This window comes from Thunnus albacares, chromosome 20, assembly GCF_914725855.1.
Source record: "Thunnus albacares chromosome 20, fThuAlb1.1, whole genome shotgun sequence".
NCBI lineage: Eukaryota > Metazoa > Chordata > Actinopteri > Scombriformes > Scombridae > Thunnus > Thunnus albacares.
Window position 1 is genome coordinate 11,833,600 of NC_058125.1, and position 25,490 is coordinate 11,859,089.

Here is a 25,490-nt window from a genome sequence, read left to right on the forward strand (position 1 = left end):
GAAATAAAGAAGAGGATTTCCAGTGATGTCATTCTTTGCTGCCTGATCAACAGTACATTTATCCTGGTCCTGCAAGAAGCAATGCTCTTTTTTTTTCTTTTTTGACTCAAGTTGCATCACCAGTAGACCCAGATGTGACGTGCCTGCTATCCGAAATGAGATCCACTGGCTGTGTGCCTGTGCTGGTTTAATGATTGTTAGCCTAAAGAGGGAAGCAGAGTACATTGATGCATATTCAATGAATTAAACTGTAAAACTTAGTAACTTCAGCCATTTGATGGGTGGAGCATGTTTGGGCCTGGAAGGAGTCCTGTGAGTCAAATTCAGAGCAAAGAAGTCCAATTAAAAAAAAGTTAAAAGTTTCTGCACGGACGTACTTATATGTGGCACATCTTTAAGTCCTCCCAATGGATGTATCATGGTTCTCCCCTCTTTTTTTCTTTACCAAACACGATACATCTTCATTTTTTAAACAAAAATATAAAAATTTTGTAGACGAAATATGCTTTACTCTCTTTACAGGATTTAGAAGACACGGCGGGTCCGTTTGTCGTGCTGGCGCTTGTTTCTGCGGAAGATAAATAACAGGAAGCACAAAAAGGAAGTTGTTGTCAAGTGTCACTTGCACTGCTAGCATCCAACATAGAGAAATATGTCTCTACTTTTCCCCTTTTAATGCTGTGGACGTTTAAAAATCAACTCTGGAGGAGGCCGTTGCCTTGTTGGAACTGTATTTAGTTGTAATGATCATTTCATTTTCCTGGGCTATTTATTTTATATTCGTGTCGAAGCCTTTGTTTGGGAAAAATTAGCTAAAGCTGGCGTTAGCAATGGGTCGATGACAGACTGCAGCAGAAGAGTTTGGCTGAACAAGGCTCGGCTTCTTGTATTGGTCAAACTGTGAAGGGGCAAAATGGATTTCTCTAAATTCCTGGATGATGATTTTGATGTGAAAGACTGGGTAAACGGCGCCTTCAGGGTGGTGCAGAAGGACGCGCCGGGGAAGGCGGACACACACGCAGCCACATTGGTCATGAAACTGCAGCTATTCATCCAGGAAGTCAACAATGCTATTGAAGGTTAGTAGTTACAGTAAACTAATGACACGTTGCATAGAAACACTTTAAGAGACTGTAGCTGTTGTTTTACAGACCTCAGTTGCCATTTTATTAGGTACACCAAGCTAAAATAAATGCAAGAGCTATGCAATGAATCCCATTTGACTGCATTGTTTCTAATATAAAGTATATACACTCACCAACCACTTTATTATTGTGCAATTTAATGCAGCAGCTCTGCCATTAATTTCCACTATGAAGCTTATACATTTTCAGTTTTTGCTGACATTGTCAGAAAGGTGATAATTCTAGAGCCACTTGTATGTGTTAACATATGTTACTTGGCCAATAAAGATGATATGTTAATATCTTGTTCACTCTATTTATGTTAATGAGGGTAGACTAAATATTAGAAACACTTCTCAGTATAACACAAATTCAATTCAACAGCAACACAAAGCACAGCCTCCAAAATGACCATGAAGTCCATAAAGTTAAAAAATCAACACCTGTTTTCATTATAACATATTATATAACAATGATACTTTATAAATAAAACTTTGCTGCATTTAATCCACACTATAGGCTATTATATACATAATGATAAATTATCACAATTATAAGTTATCCAGTGAGTTGTTTTACTTCCAAAAGTCAATTTGATGTATCCACCTTGTCAAATTTGAATGTTTAGTGGTCGTCTTAATCTTCTGCAAATGTAAAATGGTTGTCTTTACGTTTTGGATGATTGGTTGCACAAAACAGGACATTTGAGGATGTCACCTTTTGGCTTTTGAAACCATTTTTTGACATCTTACAGACAAAACGATGAATCAGTTATTTGAGAAAATAAGCAACAGATATATCAATAAAAGCTTGTAACCCTAAATTAACAACATCAAATGAATTACATGTAGAGGACACCAACAAAGTTTATTTAAAAAGCCTTGATCGATATTTATGCAACATAGAAACTGCTTTAAAGGATTTTTCTGTATGTGTGTTTATCTATATGGACCGATCCTAACTATAATTTTGCATGGTTTCATTATGTGAGCAGAGATCATTTAAGGTCAACACTGTTTATGTGAATCCATTATATACAGTGACCTGATGACTGAGTTACTGCTAATGTGCAGCCTCTGGTAGAAACATGATGACAGTAAAAAGCTATCAGATGTTGAGATAGCAGTGCCATTTACTCTGTTAATCTTGAATCCTATCAAGGAAATTTGCACATATTGATGGCTGGCAATTTCGAGCCTCAAGTATGAGATACTCTTGTTACTGTGTGTCTTTTACTGACTGAAAGACTACTGACTGTATATCTTTGTGTAGAGAGCAGTAATCAGGCCGTCCAAAATATGCCCAGAGTGCTGCGAGATGTTGAGGCTGTGAAACAGGAGGCTTCCTTCCTAAAGGAGCAAATGGTCCTGGTGAAAGAGGACATCAAGAAGTTTGAGCAGGACACTGTGCAGTCCATGCAGGTGTGTGAGAAGATCCATCACTATGTCATTACTACATAAATAGCATATGTGTACTTGTGTAGTATATTCAGGGTTCACAAGTAACATACTGTATGTAAAAGAAAGATACAAATCTACTATTTTGACTCTTAAAGTGTTTACCTGATATTATATTATTGAAATAATCGCTTCAATAATAAGCACTATAACAGTCAACGTCTGATAGTACATGACTTGTATTTTGTGTGGATATTTTTCACCAGGTCCTGGTGGAGATTGATCAAGTGAAAGGTCGCATGCAGCTGGCAGCTGAGGCACTGCAGGAGGCAGATAAATGGAGCACATTGAGCGCAGACATTGAGGAGACCTTCAAAACACAGGTACAAAAGAAAGATATGGCCACAAGACTCCACTTCTTATTGTTTGTGACTGGCTTGCTGCTTCGTAATAATGAACCTTTTGTTATGGTAGCTACAATAAACTGGTCAGCTTTCTTTTTCATTTATATTCATGGGTTTTACATCAAACCATATTGTACTGCGTATTAACATATTGATAGATAACCATATTGGTAGATTATGTATTCAACATCATCTAGATATTTCTGTTCTTTTCTTCTTCCAGGACCTTGCAGTGATCTCCTCCAAGCTGACCAGCATGCAGAACAGTCTGGCAATGCTGGTGGACACACCAGACTATTCAGAGAAGTGTGTCCACCTGGAGGCTCTGAAAAACAGACTGGAGGCGTTGGCCAGCCCCCAGATAGTAGCAACCTTTAATTCCATGTCTATAGGTAAGAACCCAGTAGAAAAATGTGTTTTTCAGAAGAGTTTCTCAAAGCAAATGTATTTCATTTTTTTATTCACTGTAGTGTTTCAGTGTTTCTTTTTATTCTTATTTTTTATCATCATCTGATGAGTATGTCTATTTAATTTTCATGTTCACCATTTCTCTGCAGACCAAGCCAAGCTGTTTGTTAAAGTCTTCACAGAAATAGATAGAATGCCACAGCTCCTCGCCTACTACTACAAGTGTCACAAGGTAAGTGGTTAAGTCCTAATCATCAGTCAGTAATCTCATCATAAAACCACATTCTTATACGTTTATCTCTTTGGTGTGAGCGTACAATGTATGTATTTGTGAATGAATGTCTATCTCTCGGTATCTCCAGGGCCAGTTAGTGAGCATGTGGCAGGATCTCTCTCAGAGCGAGCTCAGTCTGAACCAGCAGCTTTCCGAATTCTACGACACCTTGCTCTCCACGTGGCACGCTCAGCTCCAGTGGAGCAGCCAGGTCAGAAACACCACTGCGACACAAGAGACACTTAACCAGTTGCTCTGCAGTTATAACTAGAAACAATACTAACACGCTGTTTGAAATTGCCGGACAGTAGTCAGTGAAGAAAAGTACAATACCAAACTTTGGGCTCTTTTTTTGTCTCAAATTAAGTTGTTTTCTTTTCTTCTACAGTCTTATTATGAACTCATTATTGATTATGAGCATTTAAAACTAATTGGTAGAGACTCATTTAAAGTTTCATTTGATTAACACATGCACAAATTAAAAGGTTGAGTAACTGCTTTGACATACTTTCCAAGTCTAAAACATTTTTTAAGGTAATAAATGCTACCTGCACCATAAAACATTGCTTTGCAGTATAAAAAATGTGTTGATCTTAGTTGTTCTAAAATTCATATGGGTCAGTGCATCGCTGCCTACGCTGAGCATGTACACATTACCTGCATTTCAATACCTACCAGGTGTTCAAGAACCCTTACGAGGTGGTGACAGTGTTGCTAATCCAGACTCTGGGGGCCATGGTCCCATCCATCCCCGTGTGCCTGAGCACGGCCATGGACCGGGCGGCTCAAGAGCAGCGTCTCGACACCCTGCTGGAACTCAACCACACCACGTCCACATTCGGACACAGCCTGGAGGCCGCCATGCTGCCACACCTGGGTCTGTACAAAGCAGAGGAATGACAGCTAAAACAATTCAACCGTAGATACTGCAGATGTGGTGGAAGTGGTCGTCATATTCTCTCTGTGTCATTTCCAGGTGAGCATAACCTACTGAAGGTGAACGAGCTCGTCTGCGCGCTGTACGACCCCTATAAGTCTTACCAGCTACAGTATGGAGATCTGGAGGAAGCTCACCTCCTCATCCAGATCAGTGCTGTTCCTTTGGTGAGACACCACACACACACACACACACACACACACACACACACGATATATAATAGCTTTGCATCCAGAATTTTGATTTTATTCACCTTGTATTTTTATATTTTCTCTGTTTGTGTTTTGTGTCACATTCTCCATATTGTCCCCTATCTTTAGGAACATGGGGAGGTAATTGATTGTGTAGAAGAGCTGAGCCACTCTGTTGGCAAACTGTTCGGCCTGGCCAGCGCCGCTGTGGACCGCTGTGTCAAACTGACTGATGGACTGGCTGTGTGCGGCCTCCTCAAAGCTCTCAAAGCCCTCTTCACCAAGTAGATATCCTTCACTCTCATGCAAAGTCTTATTAAATACTTTGCCTCATTTTACTGTGTATGGATGTTGTTGTTTTTTTTTGGACTGATTTATGCATTGTGTTAACATTATGCTTTTTCTAGGTATGTGTCTGACTTCTCCACAACGTTGCAGTCAATCAGGAAGAAGTGCAAACTGGAGGACACACCCAGTTCATCTGTTTTCCAGGAGGACTGGACAGCCTTCCAGAACTCAGTCAGGTTAATACGCTTTTACATTCGGGATCATTTGATAAAAACACAAATTTTTACACCAAAAGTTGTGTCTGTGCATTTAATATGTTTCTATTGTGTTTTGCAGAATTATTGCCACTTGTGGAGAGTTACTTAGACAGTGTGGCGCCTTTGAGCAACAGCTGTCAAACAAGTAAGAGAAATATTTTAACTTTGTCTCATAAGGGACATCAGAGACGAGCATGCTGTTATCTAGGCACATTCTCACATTTTTGTAATTGCAATAATTCTCTGTAATCAATCAATCAATCCCTCCTATAGGATACTGGGTACAGCAGGTAAGTACTTGTCAGAGTCGTACAGCCCCCGCAGCCTGGCAGGCATCCAGGAGGCCAGCTCCACAGAGAGGAAGAGCACCACCAAGAACCCCTGGCAGGAATACAACTACCTTCAGAGGGGCAGCATGGCTGAATACAACAGCCTGATGGAAGTCCTCTACTCATTAAAGGTACGGAGCAGGGCTCGGTGTCGGAATACGTATTAAATCTGTATATGATGTTTATTCTCATGCATCTGTTTCCCCCCCCTTGTCTTGCAGGAGAAAGGCACAGGCAACTCCAGCCTGTTAGCTGAGCCCAGAGCAGCTCTGACCAGACTCAACCAGCAGGCCAATCAGCTGGCCTTCGACTCGGTCTTCCTACAGATCAAACACCAGCTCTGCCTCGTCTCCAAGATGGAGGTGAGCAAGTGTCAAGTTTCTCCCATGATTTGATTTGATTGTCAGGATTTGAGTGCTTCGCTAAGACCTAATGGATTATGTGTGTGTGTGTATGTGTGTGTGCGTGTCTGCATTTGAGTGTGTGACGTATCTAATTGAATCTCATCTCATACTGTGTCATTCGTGCCCTTTGTGCTCAGAGTCAAGAGTCACCTGGTTTTGGAGAGAGCTACACAGAGGACCTGCCTACTTTCAGCTTGTCACCGCAAGAATACATCACAAATGTTAGTTAGCTTTGATCTGAATATAAGTCATGACATTTAATGTAAATAATCACTTAATTATAATTGATGTAATTTAAGCATGTAGTGCAGATTAATACAAAAAAAACCCCCATGAGGATGTAATCTCATAAAATAAAGTCAATGTCTTTTCATACATATTTTACAGCTAATATAAGTATGGTGCTTATGATACTGTAGCTCCCAGACAGCCAGACATATTAATGACTCTGTTTTACTCTTTCAGATAGGTCAGTACCTGATGTCTCTGCCGCTCCACTTGGAACCATTTGTGACACAGGAGGATCCGGCGCTAGAGATGGCCCTACACGCCGGGAAGCTGCCATTCCCTCCAGAGCAAGGTTACTGACCATCCACCCTGATTCTCCTCTCAATCCATCTCTCTTCTTGTTCCCTTCATACCCCTGTGAGCTGTTTTGAAACAAGCCCTTCCTTGTATCTCAGGCGACGACCTTCCCGAACTGGACAACACCGCAGACTACTGGCTGGGCTCCATCGCTCGGGCAACCATGCAGACGTACTGCGATGCCATGCTGCTTATCCCCCAACTGAGCCCCCATTCCACTAAACAGCTGGCCACAGATATCGGTATAATAACCACACCTTCATATCTCACATGCCGTTAGAGATTTCTTATGATAGCTGAGCTGCTGTTGTATTAGCATTTCATCAAGTGAAAATTTTGTAATTTGGCACAGTGAAAGCTTAAATATCTAAATAATTCTACAGCTTATTATTTGAGTACCAGCTTTTATTTGAGAGTTTACAATGTGAAAAGCCATTTAATCATGTGAATGAAATTATGAAAATGACCAAAATGAAGGTAAGAGGGTTTCACACAACAGTGATAAGTAATTGCATTGTTATTAATACTAACAAAGAACGATTAAATGAAGTTACTGCTCCCAGTTACAATAAAGTAATTTGAGGTGATGACCCCTGTTCCTGCTCCACAGACTATCTGAGCAATGTGATGGATGCTCTGGGCCTGCAGCCCTCCCGCACCCTCCAGCAAATCCTCACCCTATTGAGAGCCAAACCAGAAGACTACAGACAGACCGCCAAACTGTTGCCTCGTCGACTGGCCTCCACCATCGCTGCCCTCCGCTGCATCGACTACTAACAGCAACAAACCGAGCGGAAGACTGACCGTGTAGGTACAGGGGGCTGTCAGAGAGGCGCTGCAGACTAGCTGGCTTCTTCAACAAAACGCAGCGGAACGTGATGTCATTTACAGCTCCCTGAGTCTCAGATTTCCTTGTAATGATTCCCGCTTAGGGTTGCGGCATTGTAGGACACTCCTGTCCAAATAGGTATGGGATTTATGGGAATGCTAAGAGATAGAAATCAGGATGGTTCTTGACTTCTTTTTTTTTTTTATACTGCAGTTACTTTACATGATGACTTTAAATGATCACCAGTGATGATGCCTTCAAGTCAAGCCAAAAGGTGAAAGTGTCTTGGCTTAAACATCTTTAGCTTTTGCACTTATTAGTTGCAGAACATCTAAGGGAATAACAAAATGTACATCAGGGGATGTTTGAGAGCATTTGAAATCTGATTGATTTATTTGTTGTTAATTATTTGTCATACTAATATAATTCATCTATAATATTAAGTTATATTAGGTAATATTTCTGATATGAGCTGTACAGTTTTCTGTTAACCGAGCTTCATATTCAGCCGTTTACTCAATGAAGGTGATATTTCTTTCTCTTGTTGTGGTAGGCGGTGGACAAAGAATATGGATGTGGATATTCTTTCATGTAGTGTCTTGAAAATCTGTACATAAAACATTTACATCAACACTATCATGTAGCCTATGTGTTGCATTGTGCTGTGCCGTCCTTTCCTCCTGCTCTCTCTCTCTTGTTCTTGTTCTCTTTCTCTCAACCCAGTCGGTCGAGGCAGGGGGGGCAAATCTAATATTTGAAGTAGTCGATTAATTGATCAGTGGATTGAAGAAAACATTTATTCTGGTTCCAACCTGTCAAATGTGAAGATTTTCTGCTTTACACACTTGTATTTAATGTTAATTATAATGTAAATTGAATATCTTGGAGGTTTGAACTGTTAGTTGGACAAAATATGGGAGCAATTTGGGCTTCTGTGAAATTGTGATGGGCATTTTTCACTATTTTCTGACACTGTCGAATCAAAAATGAATCATGAAAATAATTAACGGAGTAGAATACAACTATACAAAAATTAAAAATGTTTTTGTCTCTTATAATTGATAATAATAATAATTGGAAATCAGCATTAACAGCAGCCTTCATTTTAAGTTTGACACATCTGTGGCGACAGGAAGAGTAATTTCTAATCCCTGACAAGACCCATCACAAAACAAAACAAAACCTCACAATACCCCTAAAGGATCTTGAAGGTTCTTCCAATATTTAGGACAATGTTATAACATGTCACTGTAGGGAGATGTAGGTTGAATGTGTACTATTGAAATCTTTATAGAGACCCTCAAAATATGTAAATTTGACAGTTGCTATTTTAATTTTAACGTCAATATACTGCCGTTGCTACCCGATTGGAGCTCATCAGTGTGCATGCTGGCCAGAAAGGGGGATGGAGCATCATCCAGCATCACATGCCGCTGTACCTGCTCTCCTCCAACATGGACCAGTGTTTGGCCCTGACGTCAGCCGTTACCGCCCTGCCTGCAGTATCGGTGCCTACAGATGAGGATGGAGACTGGATACGCGGCCTTGCCATGAATCCCATCCAAAGGAGGAATTAAGGCGAACTAAGAAAGAAACAAATATTTAAAACAACTTTCGGATGGGGACACCCAAACGTGCACCGTTCACATCTGTCGCGAGAAAAGATGCTCGTCGGCGGCCGAACGCGAGGGAGCGGCGGGCTGTGCCGCTCCGGTCGGGGGCTTCCTCAGTTTGGCAGAGCTCCTACCAGCGCGCCCGCTGTGGAGTCGGTTTAGTGAAGGCATCCTCCGGGTAAATATCACCAACCCGTCAGTTTTCAACATTACCGCGGATTGACGAGCAGGGGTGGAGGAATACCTTTAAAAGGGTGGAGCTGCGGTTTCTTTAATAAATGATGAGGAATTCCGCTCGTCACTCTTGAGCCTAAATGTGAAAGGTTGATTTGATGTTTATGTCTCACAGACATTGTGTCCGCTGATAGGAACCCCCAGCACCTTGTGTTTTTTTCCGTGTCTGAACAATGGCACAGGTGATGTTATGTCACCGGACCGACCGGCTGCTGGCTGGTGCGGGACTACCCCAGGCATTCATGTAAAGCGCCCTGATGGTGGCTCTCCACGGAGGGTGTTTATGCAATCCGACGCAGTGTTGCAAGTGGGCTGACTGTCGTTTGATGTTACTCTGCTGTCTCAATATGATATGATCCCCCAGTACTGCCAGGCCTTGATATTTCTGTGAAATATGCGTAAAACATCGCAAAGTGAGGGAGCTGTCCCTGCATGGGGATGACAGTGTCGAGGCGATGCTCTAAACAAGGGGGCCCACTGTGGATTTTAAAGGCGTAAAAAGCGGGGAAAGCCACCAGACCGACCATGTCGAAAGTTGTGAGTAACAAGGAGAAGAAATCCTTCAGCAAAAAGCTGTTCCGGAGGAGCTCGGTCCGCTCCGTGGGGAGCTTTATGAACAGAGTTCTCCGGACTCTCTCGACTCTGTCTCATTTCGGCACCGACGAGCAGGCCGCCGAGGTTGAGAAGGACGACGCAACTTTGATCCCGACCACGACTGGAGGGTCAGTCCCGTCCGACGACAGCGATTGCGGGGGTTTCCCATTCGGGGACAAGGTGCCGGGTGTCGCCGGGCTCAAGAACCACGGCAACACTTGCTTCATGAACGCTATCTTGCAGTGCCTGAGCAACACGGAGCTCTTCGCTGAGTACCTGGCTTTGGAGCAGTTTAAAGGAGGAGGAGAGACCAGCAGCAACAGCGACAAGGCCAAGTCTAACGGGGTGCTGGTGCAGAAGAAGGGCAGCCAGCAGCAGGAGGCAGGGGAGGTGACAGAGCAGCTGTCCGGTCTGGTTCGGGCGTTGTGGACCTTCGAGTACACACCTCAGCACAGCAGAGACTTCAAGGTATGTTGTCCGAATTTAATTTTTCATAATTAATCTCACAACAAGTAGACACTGAGGCACATGATGGCTGCATATAGACCCAAATTATGTCAAATACCTTCACAGAGACTAGATTAAAGTTTCCAGATACCTTAATGTCCCTCATCTGTTTTAATAAACACAAGGGAAATGTGAGGATCTTCTCAAGTTTAAAGCTTTGATGATTTTTGTTGAAGTTTGGTTGCTGTTTTCCTGCCAGCTGGAGGTTAATTTTAAGCCATCTGTTCACTTGTGAACAGAGAAAGTATTATTTTAAACAGAAGAGTAAACTTTTGAGGGTTGATACAAATGGGCTTGTAGCACCTTAGCCCCAGTTTGTGCCTCTAATATGATACTGTTACTGATAACTAGAGCTGCAACGATTAATCGATTAATCGATAGACAGAAAATTAATTGGTATACTGTTTTCAAAATTGAATAATCTTTTTTTTTCGTCATTTTTTAAGGGAAAATGCCAAACATTTGCTGGTTTCATCTTCACACTTGATGATTTGAAGCATTTCTGTGTCGTACATGATAGTTAACTGCATATGTTTGGATTTTAGACAAAACAAGACATTTGAAGACGTCACCTTGGGCTCTAAGAAATTATAACAGGCATGTTTCACTATTGTTCTGGTATTTTTACAGACAAAGCGATAAATTGATGAATCGAGAAAATAATCGGAAGATTAATCGATGATGGAAATGATCGTTAGTTGCAGCCCAAAGGATAAGACATGAGATGCACACATGGGGCTACTAGTAGTAATAGTAGTACTAGTACTGGTAGTAGTAATTTTGCACAATCCTACTTTTTTACTATTCTTAAATAAAATAATGTCTTTTCTGCATTCTGCACACACTGACATCTACAACATCATATTCAGATGCTTTCTTTCAAATGGTAAATTATGACTGTGAGCTCATTAAATATTGTGCATATGCCTCATTTATCAGAATAACTGCAGACAGTCAGATGCAGTGATTATGCATCAGCCTTGAATGACTGGTTTGCTTGTCAACAAGTTTCTGGAAAAGAATGAGTCACAGAACATTAGTGTTTGGTCGATTCTATAGGAAAAAAATATTGGTTTTACAGTTTAGATACAAACTTGTTTGTCTCGCTGTATTTGGTCAAGAATCAGATTCCACATCAGAGCCAGCAGAGCTCACACTTATTAAGTTTATGTAATATTTGCTCTTATTATTAGTAGATTAGTAGTGTCAGGAGACAAAACTCTTTTCTTTAAAAGGCAGTTTAACGCTGGTCAGCTGAGTGTTGAGTGCTAGAGCTGAGCTGTAATTAAACTCATCAGTTTTTTTGAACTGCCTCTTCTCTGCCACGGTCGATTTGTCTGTTCCACACTTCTCAGCTTTTGTTCCAGCCCTTTTCTGCGTTTTCATCATTTCACCTCATAAAGCACTGGAAAGTTTGCCTGTCAAAATCACAAAGGCTTGTTCTCTTCACAAAGCAGGGATACTTTTTGTTCTTCTTTTTCTGTCTGATAACCTATTTTCATCTTAAGTTCAAAATACATAATAGAGAGGAGCTGAATTGAAAAGGACCATACTACACATCACTTATTCTTGACGGTGTTACTATTTCTGTCCATTTTTTTCTACCTTGGTTGCCAGCCAGAGTACAAACTGTCTGATTGGATATAGATTATTCTCTTTAGAGAGACTTTGAATATGTTTGACTGGGTAGGGAAATACAGCTACAGGCTTTCTGTCACTTTGCTAAAGAATATATGTTAATTTGAGTATATAATTTGTAATAAACTAGGAAATCTGATATCCAAAAACTCATCGTTCTTGTTAGTTAGTGTTTTTTCTCATGATTATCTAAATAAACGGGGTGAGATCCCGTAATGTCATTCCTTATATGTTTGGGGAGGAATGCAATAGTTATGTAACTTACTTTTTCATCTAATATCTTTAAAAAATTACATATCTGGATGGATTTTGCTCTCAAACTTATACGTCACCGCCTTAAATGCAGCTAATTGAACTCAGTGTACATTACAGCCGAGTGTGCACATGTGACCGCTTTGTGCCGCTTCTCTCAGACCACAATCTGAGCCATAACCGAGAGCACTTAAAGATCATTAGGAGGACATCCGTTATAACAACACAGGGGAATTATCCACTGTGTCTCAGAAGCCATTTTCTCTCAGAAGCAATTGGTGTAGAAGATTATGGTGTTGTACACCATCCAAACTGCCTACACAAACTCTCAAGGATGATTGGGAGAGACCTTCACCATTTGTGAAAAGTGCTACTTAATTTGACAACATGATTGATGGTAAAACAAATCTGACAAATGGTGGTAGCCTGTAAGCAACACAAGGCAACTGAAATCAATGGTTGATACAGTTCTAAGACTTTACAGATTAGGTCTGACATGTATTATAAATATATATTTAATGATCAAATTCAAGCACTGCTTTGTGATAATGGTCCTTTCACCTGATTTAATTTAAAATATAGTAGATGGAGAATGGGTTCAAATGAGTTACACCTTGTGGTACCTATATGCAAAATAATTCCTGTGATCAGTGACAAATCCTGTTTTTTTCTGTGTCTGGTGTTTCATTGTGGTAATGATCAGCCAAAATAAAATTATAAAAAGGACCTTTAATGAGCGCTAGCACTGATTTTGCACACGAAGATGAGTTTCCTTGTCGTGAGGAGTACTACTTAGACTGTGAAAACAGTTGTGTAACATCCTCTTTGTCTCTGGAGGAGTTTTGTTATGTCAGAGAAAATAAGGGATATATCAGATTGAACTTGAGACTTCAAATTTAAAATAGAAGTTTCTTAAGTGAGCACGTTCTTCCCAATACTTACTCTTAATTAGAATCACTTGAAACTGTGTTCACAGACAATGAATGTTTGCACTATTGCATTTATTTAGGTAAAAGCTTCATTCAAATGTTTTGTCACCTACAATGATCACTTTTACACAAAGCATCACACACATTTTGGACACTTTCTGTTATTCACCAGGACCTTGAGAGGAACAAACTGCATAACAGTTTCAAAAAGACAAATATTTAATAAAATGCATAATTGATATTCAGTTTGAGTGTGATGTATCCTCCCTCAAACTGTCAGAGTAACATACTAAAGCCAACTTAAGATCTACTTTCATCAACAGATTTTTACTTAAGGACAACCTCTATGGTCAAGCCACAGATGAGAGTCTAGCTCTTTGTTTGCACCACTTTCTGCAGAAAATGGTGAGGCTGCCTTGCTAATGCCTTCAAAATGAGGAAGGATGTCTCATGGGGCGGGCTGAGAAAGCGCACATTGCTCGGTTCCTTCATATCTTTGACCTTGCGTGACATTTGATAGCCCATGAGTAGAGGTGACTTTAATAGCTGCCAGCCTGGGTGGCTCTGTAGTGTACACACTGTTGTGATCTCCAATAGCTAATTGTCAGTGAGGTTAAGCTGTCGATTTTCAGCCTGTGTCCTGGTTTTTAAAAAGCCTCTCCGTGCCTGCATTTCACCATCACCCACACCTCTGCTGACCTTTAGGATTGTGCTGTTCATGATCCTGGTCAAACTTAATGAATATTTTATGACAAGGCATGGTTGAAAGAAAGAAAGGGTACTCATTGCACTACAAAATCCCTTCTGTCTTTTTGAGCCATTAGAACCATAATCTGTTTATTCTGCTCTTGTCTGCTGCAGAATGTGGTGTCAAAGAGCGCCCTTCAGTTCAGGGGTAACTCCCAGCACGATGCCCAGGAATTCCTCCTCTGGTTGCTGGATAGAGTCCACGAAGACCTCAATAACATCATCCACCCTGAGAGCAGACCCCCAAGGAAGGTAAACAGCAACACAGTTGGACAGACAGTATAGACAGTACATATTCAGATATAGTGTAATCTGAATCTCTGATCAAAGTTTTTATATTTCAACAGGATGTCGTCTCTTTGGCACAACCTGCTGTAATTTCATGTGCATTATCTTGTGCTTCTTTGCCAAATAATTGCACTGCCTTTCTTTGTTTTTCCAGCCTCCAGTAGAAGATGAAAATGCCCCTGAAGGATCTCCACTACCAGCACCTGGCTCTTTTGTACAGGAGCTGTTTCAGGCACAATACAGGTGAAACATTCAATCTCAGCCCAAGTTTTCAAGTGATATTAATGTATCATTGTTTGATTCATAGATATCCACTGATGCTGCTGTTTAATTGCAGGTATATAATCTATTTATACCTAATGTAAATACTGATTTCTACATTAATGATTAATATGAGAGAGTATTTCCTCAGAGAGTAGAAAAGGTGTCATCTATTGACCTTGATAAATATACACATACAAACGGTACACAAGTTGTGGGACCTTTTTCAACGAGTGTGCACATTATTTTGTCTACCCCCCTGTAATTTTTTCACATCATATCTTTATGCACAACTATAATCTTTACAGCACATCAAACATAACACTGTACAGACCATCGACTAGAAGTGAATGTTATGTTTTTCATTCGTGTATTCCACTAATTTAGTTGTAGTTTTGGGAAATGCACTTCTTCTCTTTCGTGCTGAGAGTTAAGATCAATATCACTCTCATGTCTGTACGGTAAATGTGAATCCACATCTAGCAGCTGATTAGCTTAGGTAGTCTGATTTTGTTACTTTAGGACAGAACCAGGCTAGCTGTTTCCCTGTTTCTTGTCCTTGTGCTAAGTTAGCCAATCAGCTGGTAGTTGTAGCTTCATATTTACTGTACAGATAATTAGAGTGGGTTCGATCTTCTCATCTAACTCTTGGCTAGAAAGCAAAGAGGCATATTTCCAAAAATGGCTACTACTCCTTTAAAAATGATACACTGTTCCAGCTGCCTTACATTATTCTCATCACGTCTCTGTGTAGGTCCTCTCTGACTTGCCCTCACTGCCAGAAACAGAGCAACACTTTTGATCCTTTCCTCTGCATCTCACTGCCAATCCCGGTACCTCACACACGGTAAGGTGACTCTGTATCTAGTTTATGAGTAAGACAATATCTGTCACACCAAAAAAATGTCCCTCTATCCGAAAATGCGAGCAAGGCAAGATCCAGTCTCATTTTGCTGTTGAAGCCGGCATTAAAAAGATTGTCAAACCCAGCATAGACAAACAACATGAAAGATCTGACAGGAGAATGCTAAAATTAGAAGATGCTGTCTATCTTTGAACCATAACTCTAGCCATGGTTATGAAACAGCCAATTAATTTCACTCTGTCTGTGTTGCAGGCCCTTGTATGTGACAGTAGTGTACCAAGGAAAGTGCTCCCACTGTATGAGAGTCGGGGTGGCGGTGCCTCTCTCTGGCACCGTGTCCAGGCTGAGACAAGCTGTGGCCCAAGAGACCAAAATCCCTGCTCAACAGGTGCAGCCTCATTTGAAATGTTCCTTCTCCAGGACATGAATGTATCAGAAATAAGAGGATTAAACTTAGTGTGTGCTACTTTGAGGAAACTGGATAGAGAGAAGGAGTGTTGGTTAAGTTTGTGTTTGCTGTGTCTCATAGAAGATTAAGATTATCTAGACTGATTTGAGCAGATTTTACTATCAGCGCGATATAAATATTTATAAGCGTTCATTGTATTTCAGAATCTAAAGCCTCTCTGATCTGAATTTTTGTTACTACCTGGTAGATATTCTGGAATATCTGGGTCATTTAGATCAAATGAATTAATTCAAACGCCACCCACACCCTGCTGTTGTTCCCCTTTTTTGTTCTGCTCAGATCGTCCTCACCGAAATGTACTACGACGGCTTTCATCGCTCCTTCTGTGACGACGACGACGACCTTGAGATCATTCAGGAGAGTGACTCCATCTTTGCCTTCGAGACACCTGAGCTATTCAGACCAGAGCAGATCCGCTCGAAGCGAGGCGGTACAACTTCCTGTTTATTCCTTCAGAAATTCGTTTAGCTCTTTGTCTTATTACACCAGTAAGAGACTAAATTAGATAAGAAATGGACTAATATTGGATATATGTTCTAATCGGGAGGCTACTACACATACTGACCAGTATATTGGATTGATTTTTGAAGAAGCTTACAAGACAGTGTACGGTTCTCACTTCTTAAAACTTCATGTGAGTAACTTTTTCTGCTTTATTACAGGGAGCCCACATGCAAATCTCAACCAGAACAACTTGAAGTATGGAACAGATAATAACAGGATATCTACACAAATACAAGAGCCTACAACCCCACCTCAGAGTCCCAATAAGAATACTGGGCAGGCTGAGAAGATCGTCCTATTGGTGTGTAACAGGGCCTGTGCTGGACAGCAAGGACGCAGGTACTTTAATGAAGAGCAATGTTTTACGATTTCTATCACTGTGCCCAAGAAAGCATTACAACTGTATATTTTTTTTACGTTTTTCCTGCAGGTTTGGTAATCCATTTATACTGTATTTGGAGCGTACAGTGACATGGGATGTACTGCAGAAAGAGATTCTGGAGAAGATGCGGCATCTTTTGCGCCCTGGAGTCTTTGTGCAGGTACATAACATACTGTAATGTACTCTTCAGACGCATCCATACAGACAATTGGATGTCAAAGAGGACTTGACATGCACATTTCCAGGTCTATATTTATATTCTGGGGCTCTACTAGAATATCTTTGCATGATTTATAGTTCAAACAACTTCTCTTCCTGTATACTAGCCCTTTATGCAGCAACTCAGTTCAGCCTGTCTGAAACAGGCCGCTTTAGCTCCTGTCCCCCCTCCCGATGAGCCCACTCTGTTCTGATTTGTTAGCTCCTAAAAGATGCCCCTTGGCAGACTTCTGCCAGCTCTGGAGGCTACACAAACAAACAATAGTAGTCGGATTTTGCTTCTTTTTCCAGGGGTCCGTTTCACAAAGCAGGCTCAACAAACTCTGAGTCTAATCCTGAACTCTGAGTTGATCTACTCTGAGATAGGAAACTCTGAGTTTCCGGTTCCAGAACAGCTGATTTGAGTCAGTTTAATCAACTCGGAGTAGTTTCACCTGTAGTTAAGCGCGTGCACCACAACGATAAAAAGCCAACATCAATGGTGCCCCGATTCAACGAGTCACCATGGCAACGGGGATGAGGAGGGCTGCGTTTTTCGCCCCACTAGAACTAGAAATCTTAGTGCGCTCATACGACGAGTTTGAACACGTTTTCAGAAAGAAGTGCATCACCGCTGCAGCTGCAAAAGAGAAGGAGACAGCGTGGGAGAACATTGCTGCTCGGGTCAATGCGTAAGTTTAAATGTGGTCCTTTGCAATCACAATAATAGTACAGAGGAAAACTGCTTGAATGGTTGCCTATTAATTTATTTCATTTAGCCTAGGTGCAATGCCGCGGGGGAGAAGCGCACTTGGCAGCAGTTTAGGATGAAATATAAAAACATTGTTCAAACAGGTAAAACCTCGGCATAATCTCATGGGGGTACCTCATTTTGATCATGTTTTACATTGTTAAGTAAATATTAAGTGGCTGTTTGACTGCTGGTTTCACACACGTAAATGTCTTCTAATCTATATCATGTTCTATTAAATAATTAAGCCTATTTAAACTAACACAGACTTCCACTCAGCCAACAGAAAGAAGGCAGATGCCCGTAAAACGGGTGGTGGTCCAGCACCGCCACCCCTAACGGAGGCTGAGGAGCTGGCCCTAAGCTCAAAAAGATAATTGTCTGGAAATGCTTGAACATTTATGTGCGGTCTGATAACCATCTGCCGATGAATATTTAGGCTAATTCTATGTGCAGTAATGCTGCACCTTCATCCACAGGATCGTTATCAAAAGGACATGCCATGTTAGTGAAAAAAGTCGCCACCTACTGTGCCTAATGGACTTCTAATATACTGACTGATTTTTTTTAATGATTTTTTTAAATGACAGACGGCAGAACTACGCCAAAACTCACCTGCTGATTGAATGAATGAGGAAATCAAATGGAGTGTGTGGCTCTGACAGAGGGTGGAGACAGAGAGAAACTCGAGGTTCATTGAGAAAAACCTGGTCCCGACCAGATTAGGTTCATAGTCTCTTATTACGGTAACTGACCGAGAGCTTAAATTAACTCTCTCTCTCTAAAACAGGCTAGAGTTACCCCTCTTTCTCTGGTTTGAGTTACCTCCCTTTTTGAGACGGAAAACTTGGAGTTTCAGGGTTAACAGACTCTGAGTTTTCACTAAACCTGCTTTGTGAAACGGACCCCTATTCTTTATTCGAAATATGAACTTGTTCAAGCCTGAATCTGATCCAAAATATACACCCGTGGCACAACCTTAGCAAAAACAGTTAAGGAGCAAAACACAGTTTGTGGGCATGCATGAACAATCTGATGTCAGTTTGATGTGAAAGTAGAGGAAACTTTGCAAACAGAGCGTTCAGAGCAGGCTGGAGCCTGGGCTTTTGAAATTAAGGCCTCATTTTTACATACGTTCACCTCAAATTTTGGAACTTTGACCATGTTTAACAGACATCTGACATCATAAAAGTATATAAATTACAAAATTACCTTTTAAAGTAATTGTTTGATAATGCTGCCATGTCATGTTTTATAATGTTGTCTCGTTCTTGATGGTCTGTAGGTAGGACCCTTCACTTTGCGTGTGGTAGGAGTAGTTGGAATCACATATCTGTTGCCTCAGGAGGAGCAGCCACTCTGCCATCCCTCTGTGGAGAGGTAATGTCCCTTTTCACCACCAGGGGGAAGTGTTACCTTATACTTGAATAGTATATACTTGAATCATTATATAAATCCTGCAGTCCACTTGAAGTTGATTGAAGAGCTACAGAATGTGGGCCGACTCTTTAGTCGTGCTGATGTTAAAATATCTCTTGAGATATATAATAGCTTGTCTGGTTTTTATAGATTTTCCTCTAAGAGGGTGTTGACCATTGAGATTATTACACGGATTTATTAAAATGAGGGAATGAGAAAAAAAAATTTCTTCACCACTGCCACATGAAAAAACAAACAGAAGATGAACCCTCAAACTAAGTTGAAGTTTGAAATAATGTAGTACTTTTTTGATTTGTCAGAACATATTTATCGCATTTGATTACTGTATACTTCATGACCGCAATGCCTACTAAAATGCAATTTCAAAAAGGCATGCTCATCATCAAACTTCAAATAAAATTCTTTTGCAAACATAACTTTTTAGATACAAAATTATCTGTTTCTCTGCTTTTTCTCTTCTTTTCTTTCTGCAGATATGTACTTTTGTACTCATTGTAGTGACTTGTAGTAGCAATCTAAAATTGAAACTTACTCTATTGTAGTCTAATCATTCTATACAGTCATAATTCTGCATAAATGATATCAGCTAAATACCCACAATAGAAAATATAATGTGATTTCCTGTTCTGACCTAATTTTTTAACAGAGCATATAAGTCTTGTGGTCCTGGAGGGCCACCTCACGTCAAAATTGTTGTTGAATGGGACAAGGAGACGAAAGACTAGTAAGTGAGAACTGACGAGGGCTGAATCTCATATCACACATATTTCATTAAGTTCAGGGCAGATGTGTGATGTGTTATATCTCCCCTGAGAACTCAACAAAAATATATACTGTAACTGTCTTTTGAAGTTCTGTTTGATCCCTCTGTGCCATGTTACGCCTGCAGTCTGTTCAAAAGAACTGAGGATGAATACATCCCAGATGCTGAGAGTGTGCGTCAAGTAAAGGAGCAGCACCTGCAGCCTCAGACCTGCTCACTTGCCCAGTGCTTTCAACTCTACACCAAAGAGGAACAGGTAGGCTGAAACATCATGTATCATGTAGGCTGCAGTAGTGTAGTGGTGAGAATATCACTGATACTGAGTACATATGTGAGTTCAAGGAGGTTTCTTAAATTAAAAAATCATTTGATGTCCAGTAGATGGCAGTACAATTAAGCTTTTCTACATGTTTTTATATAATATTGTTTCAGAAATGTATAAAAATGGCATCAGTTGATATGTTTTACAGTACCAAAAAATATAAAAACAGTCTAAATAAAACATTAACACAAGTTGGAGTTGAGTTGCTCTTTACTAACTAAGGTTTCTTCCAAAATGATTTCAGCTTGCCCCTGATGATGCTTGGCGATGTCCACACTGTAAGCAGCTTCAGCAGGGCAGCATCAAGCTCAGTCTGTGGACCCTGCCAGACATCCTCATACTTCACCTGAAACGCTTTAGACAGGTAATGATGAAGACAGTCTTGATTAAGTGTGAGAGTAACCAAAAACATGAGATATCTTTTTATATTACTATGTAGGAAGTGTTTATGAAAAAACTTGCTATTCGCCAAGTGTATACTGTTGTCACTGAACTTGAATTTGTAAAATAAATGATCCCTCTGACAGGGCTTGACATTAGCACCCGCCCACCCGCCAAATGCAGGTAGAATTCAGCAGTTGCGTATAACACAGTCACTCTTACTAGCTATTTTGGCGGGTGGCATTCCGTGTTGTGAACTCTTTTGTCATAAACTGGAGCAGCGCTGCAGATCGATCCGAGGAAAACTGCTGTCAGCTCGACTCCCAGTGAGCATTGCCTTTCCTACAGCCACTTAGAGGGCTGATAAATGCCCCCCACCCCGCCCCCCCCCTTGCCTGCTGCAGCTACGAGAGCATGGCCAGGCGGCTTACACACACTCAAAACCCTTACTGCTGCATCTACATACAGTTCACATTCACTTCTGAGGATGTAAACATACAGCTAGCAAGAAACATTTAGAAGTATAGAATTCTGTAATTTTGAATCAGGAAACAATTCACTTGGTTGCATGTTTCATACAACATGAGCTTTACATACAACCTTATCAGAGCTGAATATTTGATGACTGTAGTGTTATACATTTTATATTTGGGTGTTATATGATCATTTACATTTAAAAGGTTGTAAATCTAGTTCTTCAAATAAATTGTAGCACACCGTAGTCAACTTTAATCAAATAAAATGTAATTTCCCAACAACAAAATTGTGACAATGAAAATGTTGAGTGGCTACCAACTTTGGAAAACCACTAGCCACAGTGTCTGGTGAGCAAAAAAAGTTAATGTCAAGCTCTGCCTTTAGGATGGGGATCGACGGATGAAGATGCAGAACATGGTGAAATTCCCGCTGACTGGCATGGACATGGCTCCGCACATGGTAAAGAGGAGCCAGAGCAGTTGGAGTCTACCCTCCCACTGGTCGCCATGGAGACGGCCTTACGGGATGGGCCGTGATCCTGAGGACTACCTTTATGACCTGTATGCAGTGTGTAATCATCATGGGACCATGCAGGGAGGACATTACACAGGTAACAGAGCAGCAGCATCCACAGAATCAGTGACACATGTACCAGTTGATTTTTAGTAACTGGTTTTGTTATATTTTATTGCTTTCTGTCTTGTAGCTCAGTGTAAGAACTCCATTGATGGACAGTGGTATTGCTTTGATGATAGCGATGTTCAACCCATTTCTGAAGATGAGGTCTGTAAGCAGACTGCTTACATCTTGTTTTATCAAAGACGGGCCACAATTCCATCTTGGTCTGCCAACAGTTCTGTTGGAGGTAATTTTTATTATCATATTTAATTGCTGTAAACTCCCTTACATCTTGTACATGTTTGAAGGTTCCTTTTGAAATATATTGCACATGTTTAACCACTGTCTGTTTGGTACTTTAGGATCCACTAGTTCTTCATTGTGTGAGCACTGGATTAGCCGGCTGATGGGTAGTCGTCCACCTAGCCAAGCCTCATCTGGTTCCTCCAGACGCACCTCATTGGCCTCCCTTTCTGAGTCCGCTGAGTTTGCTGGTGAACGGAGCGAGGACGATGGTGAGAGACACTTATTTCCTGAGCTTATTTCATTGTTTCTAAGGTGACAAACATGAATATTTTCTTGGTGAATCTAATATCGATGTGTATCTTTCTACTATGCAGGCTTATCAAGCCGGTCAGCAGTGAGAGGCATGCAAAGACAGACATTCTCCTCAAGATCTTCTATTGCCAGCCCACTAGTGCTTGGTGAGAACGGCACTAAGCCATCCTGGTCACACTCCGCTAAGCTTCAACTTCGTTCCAACTCTCCCTCACGCTTCTCCCTGGAATCCCACTCCTCCTCCCCGACACTGGAGAGGATAGGAGAGGTGGTTGATAGCAAGCTGTCAACCTCCTGCTTCAGTGGGTCACCTAAGCCAGAAAGATTTTCAGGGGGCAAGTCATCTCTTGCAGCTTTGGATAGTAATCCAGGCAGTAAGAGGCTGATAGAGCAAGTTCACTCCAAGGCTGTGGCACAGGCAGAGCAGAGGAGCTCCACCCAGGCTGGGGATAACAATAATGTAGTCACTGCTGCTGAACAAGTCAGTCCTCGACACGGGGCGACTGCAAAGGAGCCGAAACAAAGAAATGGGGCTCCAGATAGCGCTGCTGTCAAAAAGACCTCAGCAAAGACCGGGTTGGAGAGTGAAAGGAGTCCCAAGAAGCGTCCTGCCACCTCCTCAACATCGTCCAGCTCTCTGTCTCCTGCATCCCCAGCCATTGTCAAGTCACCTTCTCGAACACAGACCAAGGGTGCAGAGTCGGCATCAAATCCCAAGGATAAAAGTGATGGACCACCTAAAGCTAGTAAGGCTGGTTCCTCAAGAACAGCAACCCCCTCCAAGAAAGGGTCATCACAAACCCAGGAGGTAATACATCTTGACTCTGCCAAACAGAAAAAGAGTGGTTCTCCAGGATTACAAAGCTCACAGCCTCAGAGGAGGACATCACCCAGAGGGGGAGGCGAGAAAAGCTCTGCCTCAGGAAGGACTAGAGTAGCAGACAGGAGTACTAGTCGTGAATCCTCACGGACCAATGTGGTCTCAGAGAAGAAGGTTAACCATGGAGGTCCTCCCTCCAGGTCGAGTGCTGGTAGTAAAGCGGAGGTCAGGCCTGGCCGTGCTGTGGAGAACAAGGCGGGAGGCCGAAGCTCAAGCAGTAGCTCCTCCATGACTAGTCTGCGATCCTCGAGTGTGGGTGTTTCATCGGCGAGTGCAGCCCCGCCATCAAAGGGGCCTCGAAGGAACAGTAAGATAGAGGACAAAGGTTTGTCCTTCTTCAAAACTGCTCTGAGGCCCAAAGAGACACGCAAGTCAAGTGATGGTGGGAAAGCAGGGGCGGCAGAAGCTAAAGGAAGTCCAGAGGATGTTGGTGGAGACACAGCAAAAGAGGGAATCCCACATGGAGCAAGCAAGAAAGCCCAGAATGGGGCTTCAGAGGCCCAGACTAATGTGAGCACAGCCAAAGACAAGGAATCCTCTAAGGTGTCCAGTGCAGCTAAGCATTCACTGCTGCCCTCCACAAAATCCAAGCTATCTGGAGCAGAAACGACCACCCAGTCCTCTGCTAATGCAAAAGAACCTTCAAAGAAAGAGCCTGCTAAAAAGACAATGCAGTCCAGAAAAATCCCTATCAGCTCCACACAAACTAGCCAGAGGTCCAAGTAAAGTTCTTTCAAGGGCCCAATAACAATCTCTCTAGTGCAGCTCTGAGGTGTTTTACGATCAAACTAGACTGAGTGTCTGACAAACATCTTTAAAGCACCTGTAGCTTTTCAGTCGTTACTGAATACCAGCTGCCATACTGGACATTTACTGTCCACATTGTTAAATAGTTATTTAGGAATGGATTTTAACGAAGCACTTTGTATGGATTGCAATGATTTTGAGGAATATTATACTGTATTATAAATAAGCATGGGCTGCACATGTGTTGAATTATTGCCTTGTTCTGTCTGTAGCATAGTTGGGAGAAGTACATCTCAGTAGGAGGTGAACATAAAAGTGACTTTGCACATGATGGAAAGCAGATATAACGGCAGAATGAAACCTTTTGAGATACATGACATCAAACACGGACTACTCAGTCACCAAAGGAAGTTTACTGGCAATTTTTAACATGAAGATGCAGTGAATTATTTCCAAAAATCTTTATCTACAAGCTCTCCATCAATATTGAGAGCCATATGTCAACAACAAACATCAGTGCCTCAGATAATCATAGTTAAGTATTTAATCAAAATTGTATAACTGCAGGTGTTGGTAAATTTATAATTCAATTTTAATATTTATTAAGCACTGAAAATGTAATTTCAAGTAAAAACCCGATTAAGCCTATTTAACCCAAACTGCTGTTTACATATGCTCCTTGATGTAGTAATTGTGCAACAGCCTTTAAGAAGTATTTTTGTGCAGCCAAAATTAGACTGTCATCGAGAGGCAGAGGAGAAGTGCAGGATAGAAGCATGTGTCGTTGGTATTAAATGTCTGGAGACCTTGGTTTGTATAATGGTTCTTAAATGTTTTGTGTTTATTTACCAGTAATAACCTGTTACCCCTCAGAGAACCCCACCCACCACCCTCTTCTGCCCTCCAGCTGCTGATGCCAACACTTGACTGCGGTGCCCTCATGGGGATCAGCCTCTTCAGACTGCCAGACATCTCCAAACATTCCTCTCAGATGAACACAGGGTTAATGTACAAAAAAAAAAAGCCACTAACGCACACAGACAGCATATTCAAAGACAGCTGGGATGCCTTTGTTGAACACCATACATGTACATATAGCATTATGGTGTGTTTTACCCATCCTCTGTCTTCACGTGTGACATTACAGCTTGCGCACATCTTTAGCTTGCATTTACAGAGTTAGACCAACACCGAATGCACCGACGTAGATTGAGTAAAAAGATCACCATTCATGAAGTATATGACAGTTGTTGCATGATAAATCGCTTACGCATGCACTTAACTATGCAAGCAAATTCTTGCTAATGCCCACACTGAGTATGTAGAAGTGCTACTCTTGGATGTGTATATATTTCTAATTGTATATTTTTCCAAATGCCAGCATCAGAGAGCATGTTAAGGCATTCTTTATTAAAGCTTTGTTTGCACATTTCTTCAAAGTGATATACATTTTGTATGGATGATAAGTATTGCTCATTCACCCTCTCAAAGTAAATCAACTCACATGCAAATGATTTCTGTATTGTATTCATTTGTCTCACGCTTTTTCCTCATGATTCCAAGCTTTTTTCTTTTTTTTTTTATTACTTTGGGAACAAAATATTGCTGCATTTTACAAATTGTGCCATGACTTTCATTTATCAAC

General features: G+C 41.3%; 2 protein-coding genes across 2 annotated transcripts; both read left to right on the forward strand.

The window, feature by feature from the left end:
- Positions 1–549: 549 nt before the first annotated feature.
- On the forward strand, positions 550–8,063 carry cog7 (component of oligomeric golgi complex 7). The gene is made up of 17 exons (XM_044337501.1): positions 550–1,079; positions 2,397–2,545; positions 2,788–2,904; positions 3,149–3,317; positions 3,483–3,565; positions 3,696–3,818; positions 4,286–4,484; positions 4,584–4,711; positions 4,865–5,019; positions 5,143–5,259; positions 5,360–5,425; positions 5,554–5,740; positions 5,831–5,971; positions 6,151–6,234; positions 6,479–6,593; positions 6,697–6,840; positions 7,209–8,063. The coding sequence occupies exons 1-17, from the start codon at positions 914–916 to the stop codon at positions 7,373–7,375; spliced, it is 2,310 nt and encodes a 769-aa protein (XP_044193436.1). The 5' UTR covers positions 550–913; the 3' UTR covers positions 7,376–8,063.
- A 199-nt stretch (positions 8,064–8,262) lies between these two features.
- Positions 8,263–25,356, forward strand: LOC122971055 (ubiquitin carboxyl-terminal hydrolase 31-like). The gene is made up of 16 exons (XM_044337500.1): positions 8,263–10,336; positions 14,056–14,193; positions 14,384–14,472; positions 15,245–15,337; positions 15,608–15,743; positions 16,104–16,254; positions 16,487–16,667; positions 16,759–16,870; positions 18,945–19,039; positions 19,746–19,823; positions 19,989–20,118; positions 20,429–20,548; positions 21,427–21,652; positions 21,749–21,907; positions 22,023–22,175; positions 22,281–25,356. The coding sequence occupies exons 1-16, from the start codon at positions 9,800–9,802 to the stop codon at positions 23,822–23,824; spliced, it is 3,942 nt and encodes a 1,313-aa protein (XP_044193435.1). The 5' UTR covers positions 8,263–9,799; the 3' UTR covers positions 23,825–25,356.
- Positions 25,357–25,490: the final 134 nt, after the last annotated feature.